Here is a 19,666-nt window from a genome sequence, read left to right as displayed (position 1 = left end):
CTGTTGAGCAGGGTCTGTCTCTTACATGTTTATTGTACAGTGCTGCTTACGTCTAGTAGCACTATAGGAATGATAAGTAGTAGTAGCAGTAGGATTCGTCACATAACATCACCATGAGGTATGGCTAAGTTCTGCTGTCTATACAGTACCCCTGTTACAAGGCAATAACGTAATTTTTTTTGGAGTGTAATTATAGATTTTCCAGACAGTAATGATATTCAGTGTTGTCCAGCAAAACTTAGCCTGGTTGGAATAGAGGGCTGTTCTAGGTAAGTTTTCCACTGAATATATCCAGTTAAAATTATCTAGATAAGGCCTACTAATATCCAATTTAAAAATTTTCTTACTTGTTGCCTCACTTTGCAGTCTGTGAAGAGGCATCACTTTCTCAATGAAGGCTACTTTCATACTTTGATGTCTAGACATGTCCCCACTTCCTAATGTCAACTCCCAACTCATTTATATGTTGGAATTGGGTGACAACTAGTGGTCCAACTGGATAATTGCAGTTGCATTTTGCTAGGTTTCTCTGGATCCTAATCTTACTGGAACTTTCTGGCACTTCCCTGTTTTCTTTCCTCTTCTTCTCTGTCCTGTCATGAAATGGAGTTCTTTCACTCTTTATCTTCAAATGTTGATTGTAAACCGTCTTGTTATTTGTGTGTGAATACATCCTCAGTTTTTATCTCTTGCTCTGCCCCCCAATTTTCTGTATGAATTCAGAAATAACTTTAATTAATGTGTGTCTCCATTTTTGGCTACTTTGGGCTCCCAGCAAAATCGGAAAAAGCCTATTCTGGGCTACAATATCACGTGCCTCTACTTAGGGTTACCATATGGCTCCAGAAAAAGGAGGACGGATTGAGCCAGCCGGGTTTTACTTCCATTGGCTCAATTACTTCCATTGAAAGCATCTACTCACATCCACTCAGGGTTCTCACAATTAGTTATCAACCTTGTGTGATGGTTGAGATCCCCCCCCCCCACCCCGCCCCATGGTCTATGAATGCTATTTCTTCACCAACTCTAATCCTGGCTGACCTGGGGAGCAGAAACCAGGCTTAGGCTGTTCCTTAGTTCTGATCCCCAGCTCTGTTGTTCCTAGTTTCATTGCTTTTACTAGGATTTAATTTGCCTGACTCCAAGTTTACCTCATTGATTGTATTGTATGCTTACACTTGTTTATTGTACTATTGTTATGCTGTTAGCACAGTGTGGACATGTTTATGTTGACCCATATCCGTTGTACACTGCATTGGGTGAATCTCTTCATAAAGGCAGTTAATAAATTCTAATATATAAAAAATATAAATATTCAGGTACACTGGGTATTTCCCTGTCCCTGGGGCCTCACCATCTACATTTGTACCTGAGGCAATGGAAGGTTAAGTGACTTGCCCCAAGCTCACAAGGAGCTGTAGCGGGATTTGAACTGACTACCTCTGGATGTCAACACTAGGCCACTCTACCATTCCAATTTATCACCAATTTAGCCAACTACTTTATGCGCGTATCTGCGATCCATACTCAAACTTTGGCCAGCCTATATAGAATTTGGAGAGAAGGTGTGTAAACTTGCATGCAAGATTACAGAATGAGGAGGTTAAGTGACCAAGCAAGAAAATCAGGCAGAAATCAACACGTTGTCCAGGCATGGGAAAATAATTTATTGACAGGGTCCGAGGCTTGCAAAGTGAAACACCTCAAGGACTGAAACTGGGTGTCTTAAAAGTTCCAGCCTCGAATTGTTGGCAGTTTTTTTTTTCCCCCTCAGGAGAACTCTTATATTGAAAAATGCATGTGAAAACGTATTCACACATTATAAGCACTCACAAAGAGGGGCCCAAGTTTTCGGTAGGAGATTCTCACCACTGGATCCCTGTCACTTTGTTTCCACTGCCACTCCCTTCCCTTCCCCCTCTATTTATGTCAGATTCTACTCTGAACACAGTAGTGAGAAGCGTATGCAATCTGCAGCTCCTATGCCTCAGTCAGGTCATCATTAAAGTAGAGGTGAATGGCCTGCATGTACTGCTCCTCATCCATTCTAAGCTGGTAGAACTCCTCATCCTCATCTGCAATTCCGTTCTCCTCCAGCGTCTTGTTCATATCCAGGACAACACCATTGTACTTCCAGGTGTAGCTCGCTGCATGGGCATTGTAGACAAGGTAGCGCCTCAGGATTTCCCAGATATTCTCCTCCACGCATACCTGGGCAAAGCAGAGTGTTGACACCATCACTCTGACGTGCTCATGTACTTCTTTGGGGTGGAATTCCACCATCTGTGTCTCCCTTTCCTGCTTTTGGGGACAGATAATCTCTTCACCCCCCCCCCCCCCAGAGACTCTATGGAAAACCTCTTCTACCCAAGGTTCTTGAAGTAAATGATCCTTATTTACTTCTAATCATTAGCCTCCTCTAATACACTCAGCTAAGTTAAAATGAATGCCTCTTTAACCCTTGCCCTCTATTACAGGATGTTGCCCTGCCGCTGTAGCTAGCTGTGGGACATCCTGCACCCATGCCATGGAAGCGTCCCCTCTTCCACTTTGCCTTATTGCAATGCGCTCACCTGCAGCACATGTTCCTGGTCGACTAGGGTGTTGATGATGCGTATGCGTCGTGTCTTGGTTGCCAGAACTCCCACCTCATAGGCAGGGTCCTTCCACCAGGGGCACCCAAAATTGTTGTCCCAATCTGTGCGGGGCAACGGAGGTGGAATGTGGAGGAAGCGGCCATAGGGTGTGTAATACTTCACGCAGCCTGTCCTTGGGTCTACGTGGGTCCGGATCTGCAACCGAAAGGTACAAATTAGCCCTGTCTAGCATATTTAGAAAGATGAGCAATATCTCTGTCACCAACCCCCGGATTCTATGCAGTGCATGTGCAAATCCGGTCATATTCTAAATTTGTGCGCAGAGAATTATCAATTAACAAGCACACAACTGTCTGAGAGTATTCTGTAAAATAATAATTATTATTATTTATTTAGATTTAGCTCACACCTTTTTCAGTAGTAGCTCAAGGTGAGTTACATTCAGGTACTCTGGATATTTCTCTGTCCCAGGAGGGCTCACAATCTAAGTCTGTACCTGAGGCAATGGAGGGTTAAGTGACTTGCTCAAGATCACAAGGAGCAGCAGTGGGATTTCAACCGGCCACCTCTGGATTGCAAGACAGGTGCTCTAACCACTACGCCACTCCTCCACTGCGTATAAATTCTAAGGCGCATAGCTGAATAGGGGGGTGTGGCCATGGGCATGGAATGGGAGGGCTGTGGGCATTTCTAAGAACTATGCACATTGTTATAAAATACACCCAGTCTGCGCCTAATTTAGGCGTAGTCATTTGCAACAAGTTTTACTTGGCGTAACTGCCCACGACCAAATTTAGCCGCGCAGACAGGTGCTAGGCGTATTACTATACTATGCCAGCATTAATATCCCGCTTATATCAGCTTTGGAATCAAAGAGAGTTACATAATGAGAAACTTTCTAACAGCATTAGCCAAAATGCAAAATTCAACAGATTAGCTAAAAAGAAAAGTTTTCAGAACGTCACGAAACTGAAGATAATTGGGTAAAAGCCGAATTTGAGAAGGCGTAGCTTCTAGAATACAACTAGGCATATTTTTTTCAGCACCAATTTTTTAGGCGTGATATACGGAACCTAGCCCCAAGCGGCTACAAATTCCACACTATCCCCTGTATTCTATAAACGGCGCGCAAATTTCCACACGCAGAATTGCACGCTATCCTGAGATCCGCATGCAACTAAATTGGATAATGAGCCAACAAGCGCCAATAATTGGGTGCTAACGATCAACTACTGGCATTAATTGTCAATGATTTGATCTGCGCACACGTGTCGCTAAGTGCTATTCTCTAAAGCTCGGCTCGCAAATCTTATAGCGCACGACTCAGGAGGAGGTGTGGTAATGGGAGGGGCATGGGTGGGTCAAGGGCGTTCACTCAAGCTGTGCGCAGTATTACTGAATACCGGGAATCCACGCCTATATTACATGCCAGGATTCATACCAGGTTTCAGCTGGTGTAAGTCTTTGTGCCCAAAGTCTGACACGGAAATTGGCTGTAAACGTCTTCTATAAATGATGCTTGACTCCGAGCGCCATTTGTAGAATAGCGCTCCTTGCGGATTTTTGTCAGTGCCATTTTGTGAGCACCATTTACTGAATCTAGTCCTATGTGTATGGACTCATGGGTGAACTAACCATTCAGGCAACCAGGCAGTGCCCAATAGCCCAGAGGCTCTAGGGGGCCCAGAGGCTCTGCCCGGATGCCCGGTGCACTACTACTGATCTAGTGACCTTATTGGGGGTGGGGGGGAACATGTTCTTTCCTGCCTGGCCCGCTGAGCTGCTGCTATTCTCCCCCCCCCCCACACACACACATACCCGGAACCACTGTATTTTAAAAATGGCAGCTGAGACTACCTGCAGAAGTCTCACGAGACTTCCATGGGAAGTCTTGGCCGTCATTTTGAAAACATGGCGGCGCCGGCGGCAGATGGGGGAATAGTGGCAGCACAGCAGACAGGAAAGAACATGCCCCCCCCCCTGCAGAGGCCACCAGACTACCAGGGCCCCCCAGGTAGGACCGGGGCAGCAGGGGCATCAGCTGCAGTGGTAGGGGCCATGTCTGGCCCAGACCACCGTCAGTCTGCCCCTGCATGGACTTTTTTGTTTTAAGCTAACAATCTGTACAAAAAGGAGCACACAACATAAAACAGTGCATAAAGCAAAAAATATAAAGAAAATATAATCAACGGAAGTTATAAAAAGGAAATATGTGTGTGCACTTACATCTTTGGTCTGAGGGTTGAACCAATGGCTGATATCCTTGCCAGCAGCCTCAATAATGGGTTTCAATAAAACATCACCTGTAAAGAGAAGGGAGTACCTGTCCTAAAGACCAAAGACACTCAAAGAGACTCCCCTGCCCCAGGATGCTTCTGAAAAATGACACAGTTTAAGTGAAAATTAATCTTCATTGTGTAGCTGTGATCTCTTGGCTCTTGGTGCAGGCACCTGGCACCTGCCACCTCATGAAATCACTTATCTTGCTCAGGTCAGGTGAGATCCCAAATCTGCATATGCGATTGTAAACATCATTTATAGAATCCCCCTGTTTATGTGTAGTTTTTAAAATTATGTACAGACGTAGTCCTGAGTATTCAGTTTCTTTAGTAGCTCTTAAGTTTGGTTGTGTTCCATCACTGTCCTCTCTGAAGTTTAACTCATCATGTAAGAAGCTATTTAGCTTCACAGCAGTTGGTTTATGGAATTCTATGCCAACCGATAGTAGATTCCAACAAGATTATCTGAAATTTCACAAATAGCTAGTTTTGGCTATTCCAGAAGTGTTTAAATCATTAGATAGATAGATTTTTGTTAGTTAGGCTATCATCTTTAATTTGTTTGTAATGTAAAGTTTTATTGTCCTGTAAACCATTCACAGCCATCAGTTGACATGGTATACAAAAATGTTTATGTAATATTATACATTTCTGTATTGCATGGACAGGGTTGTAATTAGTTCACAGCCTGGACAGGGTATCATGGGCATACGCAGCGCTGTACACCATACACATAAAGACAGTCCCTGCTCAAAAGAGCTTACAAGGTTCATGAACGGGTCAGAAAACGACAGTGTTTAAGGATCTGTTATTCCTTTTCACGACTCCGGTGGCTGTAAACAGTATCTGTTTTCAGGTTCCTTCTCACTGGCGATCTAGAGCCAGTCCTGGATTTCTGACCACCCCAACCTGTTGCATTTAGGGGACTTGCAGCACTGATTTCAATGGGCATCATCAGACACTACAAACCCCACACTGCTTTCGGATGCAAGTTCAAAACCAGGCCTGGCCAAAACAATTTCCAGCCTGGAACTGGGTAACTTGGCATCCATGCACTCGCTGATTACTGTATTGACCCATCAGCGATTGACTGGTTTTACTATGTTCAGTAATCGTTTTATAGATCAGATAATAATGGATTGTTTGCAGTGGCATAGCCACAGGTGGGCCAGGGCCCACCCAACAGTAGCACACATTTAGCGAAACTACTACTACTACTAATAGCATTTGTATAGCGCTACCTGACGCACGCAGCGCAGAACACTTGACATAGAGAGACAGTCCATGGGGATCTCAAGCTCGGCCAGCTGAAGACCCCCTGATGCTCTGTTTTCAGCTGCATACTGTCAAGGTGGAATGAAGCATTTTCCCACCAGCTGAAATACTTTTTTGGGTGGTGGTTGGGAGGGAGGAGAACACTTGGTGCCCACCCAAAATTTGTTGTCTGGCTACGCCCCACTGGTCGGGGTTTTAATGAACTGACTGGATGTTAGGCAAACTGCTCCCTCCCCCCCCACCCCCGGTACCTTTGTGCTTCTTGACTAGCGACGTCAGGTCGCACACTTTGCCCAGGTAGGAGACCCATAGGTCGGTGAGGATGTTGTGCTGGTTCACCTCCAACCGGGTGTAGAACCGGGGCCGGAAGGGTGCCATGCCGTCCCTGAGGCAGGCCTGCTGCCGGAGCGTCGTGGGTTCCCTTGGCAACCACCTACTTCCGACGCGTCACCCACCCACTGAACGCCGGGTACTGTAGTCACACACGCACGCTTTCCTTCGCAACGTTCTACTAGGAGGGGGAAGAGGGCGCGAGGAAGGAGGGGCGCTAAGTGCGTGCTGCGGTTCGCTGCCCCTTTAACTGGCATTTAGCTCATTGGCTGACCAGTCAGGAACGAGACTTGACACTCAACGCCAAAGCCAGCGCATCCGGAAGCGGCTTCAAGCCTCTCTGTCTCTTCGTGAGATCTCGCGGCTCTTGAAGAGCCGTTCCCGCGAGGTTTGGGGAGAGAGGGATGCCTCCATCGCCATGGCTGCTGTACTGGAGGAGAATGGATGCAGCAGGCAGAGCAGCTGTAGTGCCGGGGTATATTTTTGCTCTTATTATTGCATTTTATCAGCAGCAGTACTATATTGTAACATACTTTTTGTTCGTGCTGGGAGGGGAATTCTGGTCAGCCTTCAGGTCTTGCTAGAGTCAGTCCTGTTTTTGCTTCTGGTTGTACCTGTGGGATTATATTTTGTGCGTTGTCATGGAAGAACTTACAACTGTGCCAGAGCAGGTGGTGGTGGGAGGCGGGGCTGGTGGTTGGGAGGCGGGGATAGTGCTGGGCAGACTTGTACCGTCTGTGCCAGAGCCGGTGGTGGGAGGCGGGGATAGTGCTGGGCAGACTTATATGGTCTGTGCCAGAGCCGGTGGTGGGCAGCGGGACTGGTGGTTGGGAGGCGGGGATAGTGCTGGGCAGACTTATACGGTCTGTGCCAGAGCCGGTGGTGGGAGGCGGGGATAGTGCTGGGCAGACTTATATGGTCTGTGCCAGAGCCGGTGGTGGGAGGCAGAACTGGTGGTTGGGAGGCGGGGATAGTGCTGGGCAGACTTATACGGTCTGTGCCAGAGCCGGTGGTGGGCAGCGGGGCTGGTGATTGGGAGGCGGGGATAGTGCTGGGCAGACCTATACGGTCTGTGCCAGAGCCGGTGGTTGGGAGGCGGGGATAGTGCTGGGCAGACTTATACGGTCTGTGCCCTGAAGAGCATAGGTACAAATCAAAGTAGGGTGTACACAAAAAGTAGCACACATGAGTTGTCTTGTTGGGCAGACTGGATGGACCGTGCAGGCCTTTTTTCTGCTGTCATCTACTATGTTACTATGTAACTATTTATTTATTGCATTTGTATCCCACATTTCCCCACCTCTTTACAGGCTCAATGTGGTTTACAATACATCATGAATAGTGGAAATATATAAGAAAATAGACATTTAGTGTTACAGGAGGATTTAACATAAAGTTAAAGCATTATAATAGTAAACAAGCAGATAGCATAATACAGTTCTGGATATATGTGGAGGAGTTCAAATATGTTGATCTTTGTGGTATGCCTTGTTAAAGAGATGGGTCTTCAATAGTTTGCGGAAGTTGATTGATTCATAGGTCGTTTTTAAGTTACGCGGCAGCGCGTTCCAGAATTGTGTGCTCAAGTAGGAAAAGGTTGACGCATGCATCTGGTCCCTGACGAAACAGTTTGGGGCCAGCTTTTTTTTTCCCCCTTTCATCTTCCCTATTTCCCGGTGCCTTGTGAGATTTGCAGATGGGCTTTAGGGGTACAGAATGTAGGAGGGAGGGCAAAGAGGTGGTCAGTGAATTCAGGACTAGAGAAAACGGGATCATTCAACAACCCTGAGTGAGATTAGGCCTGGAGCTGCCAAGTTATCCTGGTCCAAAAGGGAGACTTCTAACAATCCTATCCTGGTGCATTTATGGAGCCAGTGGCACCGATTTCAGTGTAGACAGTGACTATAAATGCTACGCAGCTTTGGTATATAAGTTAAGAAAAAGTAGAACTGGATAAAAAAAAACGTGCCTCCTAGAACTGGGAAACTTGGCAGCCTTATAGGCTGAGGAGGTGAGATCACCTGCATTTTGTTATCCTTATGAAGGGTTTGTGTTGACTGGCTACTTTGCTGGCTTTCTGTCAACTAATTTTCAGGAAGGGAGATTTTTTTATGGGGCTCAGAGGCAGGAAGGAAACATTGCCCTCGCTCTGTTATCAATGTCGTGGTGCTTTTAATTGCAGAGTGAAGGGACAGCAAGTTGATAACCAATGGCATTGTGTGTTAGGGATTTTTTTTGATGTTGTGATTCTGTTTTGTCAATGCAAAGGTTCTTGACAGCCTTATAGCTCACCTGGTTCTGTTTATGGCATTCTACTAAAATTGTTGTAATTGGTAGTGTCTTTTCTGGTTGTCTTGGTTCTTACTGTCTTTTTCATTATCCTTCGTGGGCCCTGCAGGACTCAGATGGGGAGAAGGAGGACTCGCCATACCTTCGTGCCCGGCAGTGGCTGGAGAACCTTCTGAACAAAAACATGCGGATCCGCATGACAGATGGACGCACCCTTGTGGGCTGCTTCTTGTGTACCGACCGTGACTGTAATGTAATTCTTGGCTCTGCGCAGGAGTACCTCAAGCCTTCAGGTAACAAGTTGGGGACCCCTCCCCCCCAACCCAAGTTTTCCTATTATACTGCATCTGATAGCTAGACATAGTCATTGGGGCTTCTAGCCACTGACAGCCTAGCTGTCTTTTACTGTTACCACAGTGCCTTCTTGTAACTGATGGGTTCAATTTCAATATTCTACATCGCTGGTGCATGCTGTTCCTGTTTAAGATTCTGTTGGTTCCTTCACACTTATTGAGGTTTGGGAGCAGAAATCTAAGCTGCAAAGTAGATGTAGGGGCTGCCACAAACCCAGGTTTGGTTTTTCTAAGGGAAAAAAGAAACTACAAGTTCATGGATGCATTGGGGCAAAACTTGTTCTGGTTCAGAGTGTTGGGGTCAGCCGGTCCCTCTTTCACTGGATAATTAAGATTCCCTCAGAGGTTTCCATGTGTCTGCTTTTCTCTTCCAGACACTTTCTCAGCGGGGGAGCCACGGGTGCTGGGTTTGGCCATGGTTTCCTGGGCACCATATTGTGTCCATTGAAGTGGAGCTGGAGTGTCTGACTTTGCCACAGTATTTATAGGAATCTTGGACTGTGAGAAGATGCCAGGAGCAGAGGGTTCTTGCTCAAGAAGCACCTGGTTTTAGTACTACTTGCTGATAATGTGATCTACAGCACCTCACTTTACCTATTTCCTACTGTCCATGGAGCACCATCTTGGTGTGGAGACCTGCTGCTCTGACTTCCCTTTTCAAACAGATCATTAAGGCACTCTTACAGCTTTTTTTGCAGACAAGGCTCACTCATGTTGAATGTGCATTTATAATTAGCACACCTGGATCCAGCCCCCTGCTAAACTTTGGCCTGTGGAAGTCAAGGAGGAGAATGTGTCAAGCGCTCAGTTACTGCACTAAAGTGGAACAAAATTTCTAAAACATGTTGGATTTGGAGTTTTGATCTTTACAGGTGTTGTGTTTCTCTTTTCAGTAGTTTGTGCATATGAGGGTAACATTTCTGGGCATTGACAAATTTTGGAAAAGGTTTGTGATTATTCTGGTTCTTCTGTGTGGCAGAGGGCCATAGTGTGCTGTGTTTCTCCAGCTTGTGACACTGATTACTTGAATTTTATTCAGTTTTTCTTTTAATGTTTGTTTCTTACTGTATATATTTATACATTCTGAGACAAATTAAAAAAATGTTTGCTTCTCTTAAGTGAGTTTTTTTTCCTTCATCCTCAAACTGCACTGTAAAATACCCAGTACCATCTAGCATATACCATTTTCCCTGGCTTTGCCTCAGTTGATCCTGTATTTGGACTGGTTATTGACAGTTTTGTAAAACTGTTTAATTCCTAGTTCAGAAAGAGCTTCACACCCTGTCTTTGCCTCCCCTCACGGTGCTGTGGATAAAGGACTTGCTTTGCTCATGTCGCAGTAAATGAGGACTTGGCAGTGATGGAGAAAGCATTCAGAATCTCCCTTCCTCTCTGTGCCCAGGAATGCATCACCTGCACTGCATCATGGGAGTTTGGGAGCCAAGATGGCTGCCCTCCTACTATCGGTTGCAGCTCTTTAAATGTTAATATATTTGTCACGTGAAGCAGGCAAAACGTCTTTTCTTTTTTTTTTCTCTAGAGTTGATGGCATATCTCCCTTTAAAGTAAAACATGACTCCAGGTCAGTAGGAGACAGATGAAGCCAATACTGGGTTTTCCATCATTGTTTTCCTGGGACTTGTAGTTCCTGCTTTTTTAGAGAAACAGTCAAAATATATTAACCCCCTCCATCTCCCCAAAAGAAAAGGAATGAAAGGACTTGAGTCTGTTCTGATACAAATATTTTTATTTAAGATAGTTAATAATTGCTCCTACTATTAACTTATGTGGGCCTTGTGTGTTAGTAACTGAGGACTTTGATTATGCATGGCGCAAGGGGAGGATGTGATGGCAGCATTTCTGTGAACTATGATTCTTGCTTCAACTTCCATGCTGTTTCTTTCCACTTTAACTGTAAGCTAAAGGAAAACCTTATCTATATGACTTCATGAAGGAGCAGTGAATTAACTTGTAGATGACAAGATCAGAGAAGCAGAATGGCCCTGTCATACTGGATTTCCAGCGCAGAGAATGCTAATGGAAATATGTGCTTGTGAGGGTAGCATTCTCAGCCTCTGCCCTCTCTGGTAGACCATTTGCATCTGTAGGGACCTCTGTCCTAGGCTCAGGGATGTTGGGGTGAGGCTGCTGCGTGAGGATATTTTCCACAATCTTCAGTCTCGCCCAGATACCTTCCAGAAGCAGGTGCATCTGTACCAGTTGTTCCTGCCCTGCTTCCTCCAGCATCAGCACTGAACCCTGTAAGGGAAGGAGAGCTGGTTAGGATTTTTTGTACATTATAAAGTTTGCAGCAGAACACAGGTACTACCCACCACCACCACCACCACCACATTTGTCAGTACGCCTCAGTCCTCCCACACAGCCTTCCATGCTATTTCAGTATTGCCCATACATAGCAGTCTCCTAAAACTGACCACTCTCAAATACTGTTATATTACTACTACTTATCATTTCTGTAGCGCGACCGGACGTATGCAGCGCTTCACACTTGAACATGGAGAGACAGTCCCTACTTGATAGAGCTTACAATCTAATTATGACAGATAAGGGATAAGGGTTAGGACAGACAGGACATATCAGGGATAGGGGACAGTGGAAGGTTTAGGAGTTAAAAGCAGGAGTTATATCCCAGTAGTACAGTGTGAGATGCACACCCTTCAGTGAGTGTTTTTTCTTACAGTCCCTCATTTATATATATTTTTTCTGTATCAATATTTTAAATATTTTAAATATTTCAATTGTTTTTTTGAGCAGTATTGGCATTCCAGTATTGCAACATCCCACCTACAGCTCAGCCGAGGCATCTTAGTCCTGCCCAGAGGACTGCTTTCTGCTATTCCAGTACAGAAACACAAATGCACAGCTCTGCTCTTTGGCTTCTTCTACTATACCACTGAGATAGACATCCCACCTCTGAAAGTGCACCTGCCCTAGAGCACTCCCTGATCTGTCAATACAGAACCACTCATACGCACAAGCTTGACTGATGTACCCTGTTCCTGCAGGACACTCTGTTATTCCAGTACTGAGATCCCCTGCCTCTTTCCACTCACCACAGTGGCCAGTTCCTCCTGTTGGTTTTTCATAACTTTCTCTAGGCCAGCGCTGTCGTTTGCTTGAAACTCATAACGTAGGCTCTGTAGGCCTGGGGCCAGCACTTCATTCAGGGAGTGCAATATCATGTTTTGTTTCATCTCTGTGTTTTCCATGGCAATGAAGAGCTTGTCCCAGCGCAGGGCCTGGTCCTGGTCTGGGTCATCTGAGGAAAAAGATCAGGACAACAGCTTTCAGTCAGACCTGCACTTCCAGGCCTGTGACAAGGCTGCCAGCTAGTTCTGAGGCAGTGTTTAGTATGAACTGATGCTAGCCGCCACCGTTAGAGAAACTCTGACAAAAGGAAACTCCCCGGCTGAAATTGGCGTGGGTACTGTGTAAAAGGTTTGAATCAATGTGGGTGATGTGGAAAGGAGACTTGCCTTTTCTTCAGGATGAAATCAGAGTGCGCGGTGTGTAGAGAGATATGCTTTTCTCTCAAACCAACTTGGTCTGTATCCTGAGCCTTGCTAATGGGTGTTACTGCTAAGGGTTGACGGAGATGCCCCCTCCTCTACCTCTGAGGAAGAGTCCTGTTACAGCTTTCTTGTCCACATCTAGCCCAAGGGTGGACACCCACAGTCCTTGAGAATGAATATGAATGAGATCTATTTGCCTTCAGTACATGCAAACTGATATACACGGTCTCTGAGGAAAAAAAGGACCCCTTCCGTAGTTTCAAAATGCTTTGCATTTGTTTAAATATTCAGGGCCCTGTTTACTAAGGTGCGCTGGCATTTTTAGCGCGTGCTAACCTTGTAAACGCCCATAGGAAATTATTTATTAGGATTTATTTATCGCCTTTTTGAAGGAATTCACTCAAGGCTGTGTTACAATAAGAATAAATCAAACATGAGCAATAGACAGTTACAGAAGTAAAAACATTCAAATAATGCAAAATATGGCATAGTATACTACTTACAATGTCAACAAAATACGTAACAACACTTCAATGACAGTGTAGGGTATAAATAAGCAAAGATGGAACATATAGGTAAGAGAAATTAAGGTGACTAACGAAAGTTGCACATGAGGTCAAAGAGATGATTAAATATTATCTCAGCTAGGGTAGGAGTGGATAAACATGTCCTGCTGCAGTATATGCAGCCCGTGTCGCTCCTTGTGTGCGAGTGAGACTAGCAAGTTAGTTACTTCCATTAAAGGCCTGGGTGAAGAGCCCTACATCTACAGGGTTACGCTAAAAACGTAAAGAGGACGCGTAGTATGACCTTTGAAAACACATTAGTTAAGTGTAATGGGGGTTTTTTTTTTCTTAGTTCATAATTTGTGTTAAAGTGTCCTCCTCCCTCAACCTTGACACATTTAATGAAGTCTTCAACGCCACAGAGCTGTTGGCTCAATGAATTCTGAGATTTTGCAAGCTCGATAAAGGGCTTGCTTTGCTGAGGTCCCAGTACATTAGGGAACTCTATCCTGTTGAAAAATAAAGTAGTCAGAAATGTCTCAAATGTCGGGAGAAGTTTCTGCTGCAGTAGGTTGGTTTTGGGTTATTTGGAAAAATATCGGGGGTCCCATTTTTTCTGAACACAAGTCTATACTTGTGGAAATTTTGAAACCTGAATGAGTTACGGCCCTCAAGGACCAGGGTTGTTCACACAGTCTCAGAAATCCTGAGTGAGTGAGAATTTATAGAATCAGAGGTGAAGCCTTTACATCAGGAAAATGAGGATGGCATGATAACCACACGAAAAAGAGAATATGCCTTGGTAACAATACTAACACAATATTTAATATATTTCATAATGTGAGAGGAAGAAGGAGACAGAAAACAAGGAAGAGGCAATGGAGTGGAGTTAAGCATAGAAAGAAATGGGGACAGACTGAACACAGAAATAGGGAGAGATGCTTCACAGGGAAGAGTATCCATCCCTGTATGTACATGTCTGTCCTAACATATTAGGCTCAAGTACAGTGGTATCTTTTCGGCATCCCCTGCAACATGCATAAGGGGTGCTGTACCTACAGATATCCTTTCCAGAATATAATAGTGGGACTAGGGAGGCATCTGGGCAAGCAGCTTGCTGGTGAGGCAATAGGTTCTGTGGTCATACTGTGGCAGAGTGGACAGGGGCTGTATCCACTGGTGAATTTTCTCCTGGTAACAGCTAGTGTGTGTGTGCGCCTTTAATTAATATACATATGTTTGTGTATAGAATCTCGATCTGTGTAAAAATATCTTTGAGCGCATTGGCATCTTTAATAATCCGTTTGATCCTAGAAAAAACTGGCGTTCGTGGAATTTGTGGCACCGTTTTGAGGGGAATGATTTTTAAAAAGTACCCCTGCACCTGGACTTTTACCAAGGTAATGATGGGCAGATTTTAGACAACCACTTCACATGGGTAAATGACTTAAAAAAAAAAAAAAAATCACCTTTCCCAGCAGGACCAAACTAAAATAGGACATGTATTTTCTACATCTGAGAGGTTGGACATGCAAAGGCTTGAAAAAGCCCATTACCTCTTTTGGTTGCTCCTAAAGGTCTCCTAGCTCTTAAAGCAGGGGTGGGTAATGTGTATTACACAGAGGACCACATGAACGTCAGTGTTATCACTAGTGGACTGCAATGTTATGTAACGGAACTGGCAATGTACAGAGATCCAAAGACCACCTGTGATAAGTGAAAAGTTAACTAAAAACAATGGAAACAAACGGGAGTGGGCTATTCTGAAAATATTTGTGAAATACAGTATTTAAAATTCTGGTTAATGACATTTTCTGTGTATACTTCTCGTAGTCTCGAGGGCTGCATAAAATTAAGTGGCAGGCTGCGGGTTGCCCACCCCTATCCTAAGGAGTCTTATTCAATAAAGTATTTTCCATATTCTCAGAATGGGTGGGGGGGAGAAGTTATTTATGAATAGAGTCTTCTGTATATTACTGTACATTTGTCCCCCCCCTCTGTCATTAATATGGATCTGTTTTTCTATCAAGCCTGGGCATACTGTTAGGTACATAAACATTGCTCACCTGAATCTGTGTTATCCTCATATGAGTCGGGGTAGAAGAGGAAGTGGTCCTCTCGCTGGTACGGGTAGGCTGAGACAGATGAGAGGCCTAGACAAACGGCAGACACACACCACCAGCTGCTCAGAGGCAATACCATTTCTTCTTTCTGACAGTGTGGAAACCTCCAGCACATCTCTCTCTTACAGCCACACAGTGTATTCCTATCGAATCCCTCTCGGGCTCTATCAGCCAAACACCTTCTCTCCGCCCTGTGCCTGGGGCTTGATTTCCTCTTCTCTCCACAGCCCTGCTTTCCAATGAGGGCATTGGAGGTGGGTCTAAGTGAAACTTAGGAGGTTTTATTACTAATAATTTTCAGAGCCATAGGTTCTGCATTGGCAACGGGCCACCGTTTATGGCTCCATGCGGCAGAGTCGAGCAAAAACAGAAGAAAAACTCCACTGAAGGAAAAGACCAGGCATCAAAGAGTGGAGGGAAAAAACAGAACCTCTCGCAGATGGTGTTTAGAAAAGATCTTTATTAACATCAGTCTTCAATAAAAACAAAGGGGACCCAACACGACTCGTGTTTCGGTCCTACCAGCCTGCATCAGGGGTGTAAAATATTACAGACAGACAAATAATAAAACATTTTAACAAAATAATAAAAACTATATACATAATTAAATCCAAGAAATGAAGTACAAAAATACACACCTAGGAACCTACCATCTCAAACATATTCCCAGACCAGTCATGAAACAAAGTCTCCTATTGGCTGCAGAGAACTTCCAAGGATTTAGAAATGTAGCAAGTTTACAGTAACCCCTTTTAATTCTATATCCTTAACGGGCAATGCTAGAAATTGATGCCTAAAGATAGGAGCTAATTGTATGCATAGGTTATGAGGCCACTAATTGGCGATTACGTGCATAAGTGCGAGGTGCTATTCTATAACGTATACGATGTACAAGATACTTAATGGAGTAGAATGGGTAAACGTAAATCAATTGTTTACACTTTCAAAAAGTACAAAGACCAGGGGACACTCGATGAAAGTACATGGAAATATCTTTAGAACAGGAGGAAATATTTTTTCACTCAACAAATAGTTAAGCTCTGGAACTTGTTGCCAGAGGATGTGGTATCAGCGGTTAATGTCTATGAGTTTAAAAAAAGATTTGGACAAGTTCCTGGAGGAAAATGCTACACGATAGGCATGGGGGAAGCCAGTACTTGTCCCTGGGATCCGTAGTATGGAATGTTACTACTCTTTGGGGTTCTTGAATCTTGTTACTCTTTGGGGTTCTGTCAGGTACTTGTGACCTGGATTGGCCACTGCTGGAAGCAGGATACTGAGCTAGATGGACCATGTCTGACCCAGGATGGCTATTCTTATTCCAAAATTGCGTAGCGCGTAAGGGCAAGGGGTTGCAAACATGGGTGGAGTATAGTAAGGTCATAGGTGTGTCTTGGAGATATGTGCATAAAATACTATAAATTACTTGTACTTCAGGGCACAATAAGGTGCAATTTGGCATAACTGTTGGCGCCTGACTTTAAGCACACCAATGCCAGCTTGCACTACTACTACTTAACACTTCTAAAGTGCTACTAGGGTTACGCAGCGCTGTACAGTTTAACGAAGAAGGACAGTCCCTGCTCAAAGGAGCTTACAATCTAATGGACAAAATGTGCAGACAATCAAATTGGGGCAGTCTAGATTTCCTGAATAGAGGTAGAATGGTTAGGTGCCGAAGGCGACATTGAAGAGGTGGGCTTTGAGCAAGGATTTGAAGATGGGCAGGGAGGGGTCTTGGCGTATGGGCTCAGGAAGTTTATTGCAAGCATAAGGAGAGGCGAGGCAGAAAGGGCGGAGCCTGGAATTGGCGGTGGTGGAGAAGGGTACAGAGAGGAGGGATTTGTCCTGTGAGCGGAGGTTTCTGGTAGTAGTCCGTAACAGAATTTTGGCACCAGTTTATAGAATTGCCACCTTAGCGCCCAAATGTAAGTACCATTTGCGTGCTATGGTTCTAGAGCACTCTAGCATTCATGAGTGAGAATGTAACACTCAGTGCTAGGCTGGTGCTAAGCTGCTTTCTACAAGGTTAGTATGCAACTGCAAGGAAGAACGTACATGTGGGTCCCCACGCTTAGGCACATAACTTGTACGTGATAGAGATCCTGCAAGGGAAGAATCCCTGATGTGATCCGGATTGGGAAGATGACATAAGGGAGTTGAAAAAGAATAAAGAGAGAAGCCTGACGGGGGAGGAACGAAATGCTTTGTGAGGATGCTTGTTGGCACACTTCCTGTGCTGGCCCTTGGTGGGGAAGAGCTAGGTGATAGGGTCACTGCTCACCTGGAGAAGTCAGGAAGTGAAAGCCCCTGGCCCTTTAGTTGCACCATCTGTGGCTTCCTTTACGAGCAGGGCTCTGCTCCAGCCTGTTCTTCCTGTATAACCACCAGGGGTAACACCTGAACAGCAAAACCAAGGAGAGCTGCTAAGCTTCAGTGATGTTTCATTAAGGCGCATAAATGGTAGAGCAGAATAATACAGTGGTATTGCATTGAAGTTTCTGAATGACAGAGTGAATTATAAAATAAGTTAGATAATCAGCTATAGAAAGTTCATTTCGGCATGAGAAATAAAGTGGTATTGCGTAACTTTCAGTAGTAGCAACGAAGGTGATAGTCTAGTGTAAAGAGTTCGGTTTTGTCTAGTTCATGTAGAGTCTAGTTATCTAGAATTTAGGATGGATCATTATGGTATGCCTTCGTGAACAAGTTGGTTTTCAGTAGTTTTCGGAAGATTGTTAGGTCGTGCATTGTTTTTTATGGCCTTTGGTAGTGCGTTCCATAGTTGCGTGCTTATGTAGGAGAAGCTGGATGCATTTGCGGATTTATATTTAAGTCCTTTGCAGCTGGGGTAGTGGAGATTCAAGAATGTGCATGCTGATCTTTTTGTGTTCCTACTTGGCAGGTCTATGAGGTCTGACATATAGATACGCACAACCTCACCTTAGGAAAAGGTCACTAATACACTTCTCACCGGGGAAACAGAATAAACCAGACTACTACATTCTAGAGCCAGGGGTGAGCAGCCTCGTTCCTCAAGGGCCACAACTCAGGTTTTCAGGATTTTTTTTGCTATGAATATGCATGAGATTTATTTGCATATGCAAATAGATCTCATATATATTCATTGTCTACACCTTCCTATCCCTGTGAGAAATTTCTTCAATAAGTTACAATTCCTATATTAATTCTCCTTAGTAACTTTAACTGTTTTCAATGTTTAACAAAACTTTATTTACTCAATATTTCTTTTACAATTTACAAAATCTTAAAATCCTCCTTATCCTCAGTGTGAGGATAAGGAGGATTTTAAGATTTTGTAAATTGTAAAAGAAATATTGAATACATTTTTGTTAAACATTGAAAACAGTTAAAGTTACTAAGGAGAATTAATACATATTCATTGGGGAAATCCTAAAATCCAACTGGGTTGAGGACCAAGGTTGCCCATCCCTGCACTAGGAGAATCCCTCACCCAACCCAGAGTAAGAGACCACAGACTAGAAATCAAAATGTGCAGACAAGACGGAATGGGAAACCCCAAGAAGCCCGACTCTGTATATCCTGAAGAGAGAAAAACAGAAATTAATTTCTTTCTGTACTGTGCAAAAATCCAAAAAGAGAAGGGATGTGTATTTCCTGAAACAGCAAAAAAAAAAAACCCCAATGACATCGCAGAAAATGAGCAGGAAAAACACAGAATGAGAGAACAACCTTCCTGAATCAGCCATTGTTGTATCACTTTGGCAACATGTTACATACAGTCAGGCCAGGAATGTCAATCGACTCACTGAAAGGAGTGGGGACTAGTTCTGGCCATGCTGGGATTACAGGAGATGAAAATCCAGGCATTGTACCTAGGAGAGAGATAATGTGGTTGCTGCATTGGTCCATTTTAAAGCTAATACTAGGACTAGGGGGCATGCAATGAAGCTACAATGTAGTAAATTTAAAACTAATCTGAGAAAAGTTTTCTTCACTCAACGTGTAGTTAAACTCTGGAATTCGTTGCCAGAGAATGTGGTAAAGGCGGTTAGCTTAGCGTAGTTTAAAAAAGGTTTGGGCGGCTTCCTAAAGGAAAAGTCCATAGACCGTTATTAAATGGACTTGGGGAAAATCCACTATTTGTGGGATAAGCAGTAGAAAATGTTTTGTACATTTTTGGGATCTTGCCGGGTATTTGTGACCTGGATTGGCCACTGCTGGAAACAGGATGCTGGGCTCGATGGACCTTTGGTCTTTCCCAGTACAGCAATACTTATGTAAATTGCCTTCAAAAGCTAGTCAAAAATGTTATTAAATTAATCCAATAAAAATTTTTTATCATATCTTTTTTTTTTCTTCTATTTATGTTTATTACATAAGAGAGAAGAAGCATCCC

General features: G+C 44.1%; 3 protein-coding genes across 3 annotated transcripts; 1 reads left to right on the top strand and 2 right to left on the bottom strand.

Moving 5' to 3' along the window:
- Positions 1-1,766: 1,766 nt before the first annotated feature.
- Positions 1,767-6,710, bottom strand: LOC115457705 (cytochrome b5 domain-containing protein 1). Its single transcript, XM_030187262.1, has 4 exons — positions 6,403-6,710; positions 4,824-4,900; positions 2,574-2,792; positions 1,767-2,211 (listed from the first exon to the last, which is right to left on the bottom strand). The coding sequence occupies exons 1-4, from the start codon at positions 6,527-6,529 to the stop codon at positions 1,981-1,983; spliced, it is 654 nt and encodes a 217-aa protein (XP_030043122.1). The 5' UTR covers positions 6,530-6,710; the 3' UTR covers positions 1,767-1,980.
- A 63-nt stretch (positions 6,711-6,773) lies between these two features.
- NAA38 (N(alpha)-acetyltransferase 38, NatC auxiliary subunit) lies at positions 6,774-10,241 on the top strand. Its single transcript, XM_030187263.1, is given in 4 exon segments — positions 6,774-6,956; positions 8,880-9,063; positions 9,498-9,544; positions 9,546-10,241. Coding segments are annotated over 4 exon segments (354 nt in total). The 5' UTR covers positions 6,774-6,899; the 3' UTR covers positions 9,612-10,241.
- A 629-nt stretch (positions 10,242-10,870) lies between these two features.
- LOC115457845 lies at positions 10,871-16,197 on the bottom strand. Its single transcript, XM_030187497.1, has 3 exons — positions 15,229-16,197; positions 12,198-12,403; positions 10,871-11,382 (listed from the first exon to the last, which is right to left on the bottom strand). The coding sequence occupies exons 1-3, from the start codon at positions 15,398-15,400 to the stop codon at positions 11,158-11,160; spliced, it is 603 nt and encodes a 200-aa protein (XP_030043357.1). The 5' UTR covers positions 15,401-16,197; the 3' UTR covers positions 10,871-11,157.
- Between the last annotated feature and the right edge of the window lie 3,469 nt (positions 16,198-19,666).

This window comes from Microcaecilia unicolor, chromosome 14, assembly GCF_901765095.1.
Source record: "Microcaecilia unicolor chromosome 14, aMicUni1.1, whole genome shotgun sequence".
In the NCBI taxonomy this organism is placed as follows: Eukaryota; Metazoa; Chordata; class Amphibia; order Gymnophiona; family Siphonopidae; genus Microcaecilia; species Microcaecilia unicolor.
This window is presented reverse-complemented; position numbering and strand designations above follow the sequence as displayed.

Coding starts and splice junctions, on each gene's coding strand:
- LOC115457705 (XM_030187262.1), bottom strand. CDS start 6,529: ATGGCACCCTTCCGGCCCCGGTTCTACACCCGGTTGGAGGTGAACCAG. Junction 2,793..4,823: donor TCAACCCTCAGACCAAAGAT/GTAAGTGCACAC, acceptor TTTCGGTTGCAG/ATCCGGACCCACGTAGACCC. Junction 2,212..2,573: donor ACCAGGAACATGTGCTGCAG/GTGAGCGCATTG, acceptor TGCTTTGCCCAG/GTATGCGTGGAGGAGAATAT.
- LOC115457845 (XM_030187497.1), bottom strand. CDS start 15,400: ATGTGCTGGAGGTTTCCACACTGTCAGAAAGAAGAAATGGTATTGCCT. Junction 12,404..15,228: donor TGAGGATAACACAGATTCAG/GTGAGCAATGTT, acceptor CTTTTTCCTCAG/ATGACCCAGACCAGGACCAG. Junction 11,383..12,197: donor AGGAGGAACTGGCCACTGTG/GTGAGTGGAAAG, acceptor CTTCCCTTACAG/GGTTCAGTGCTGATGCTGGA.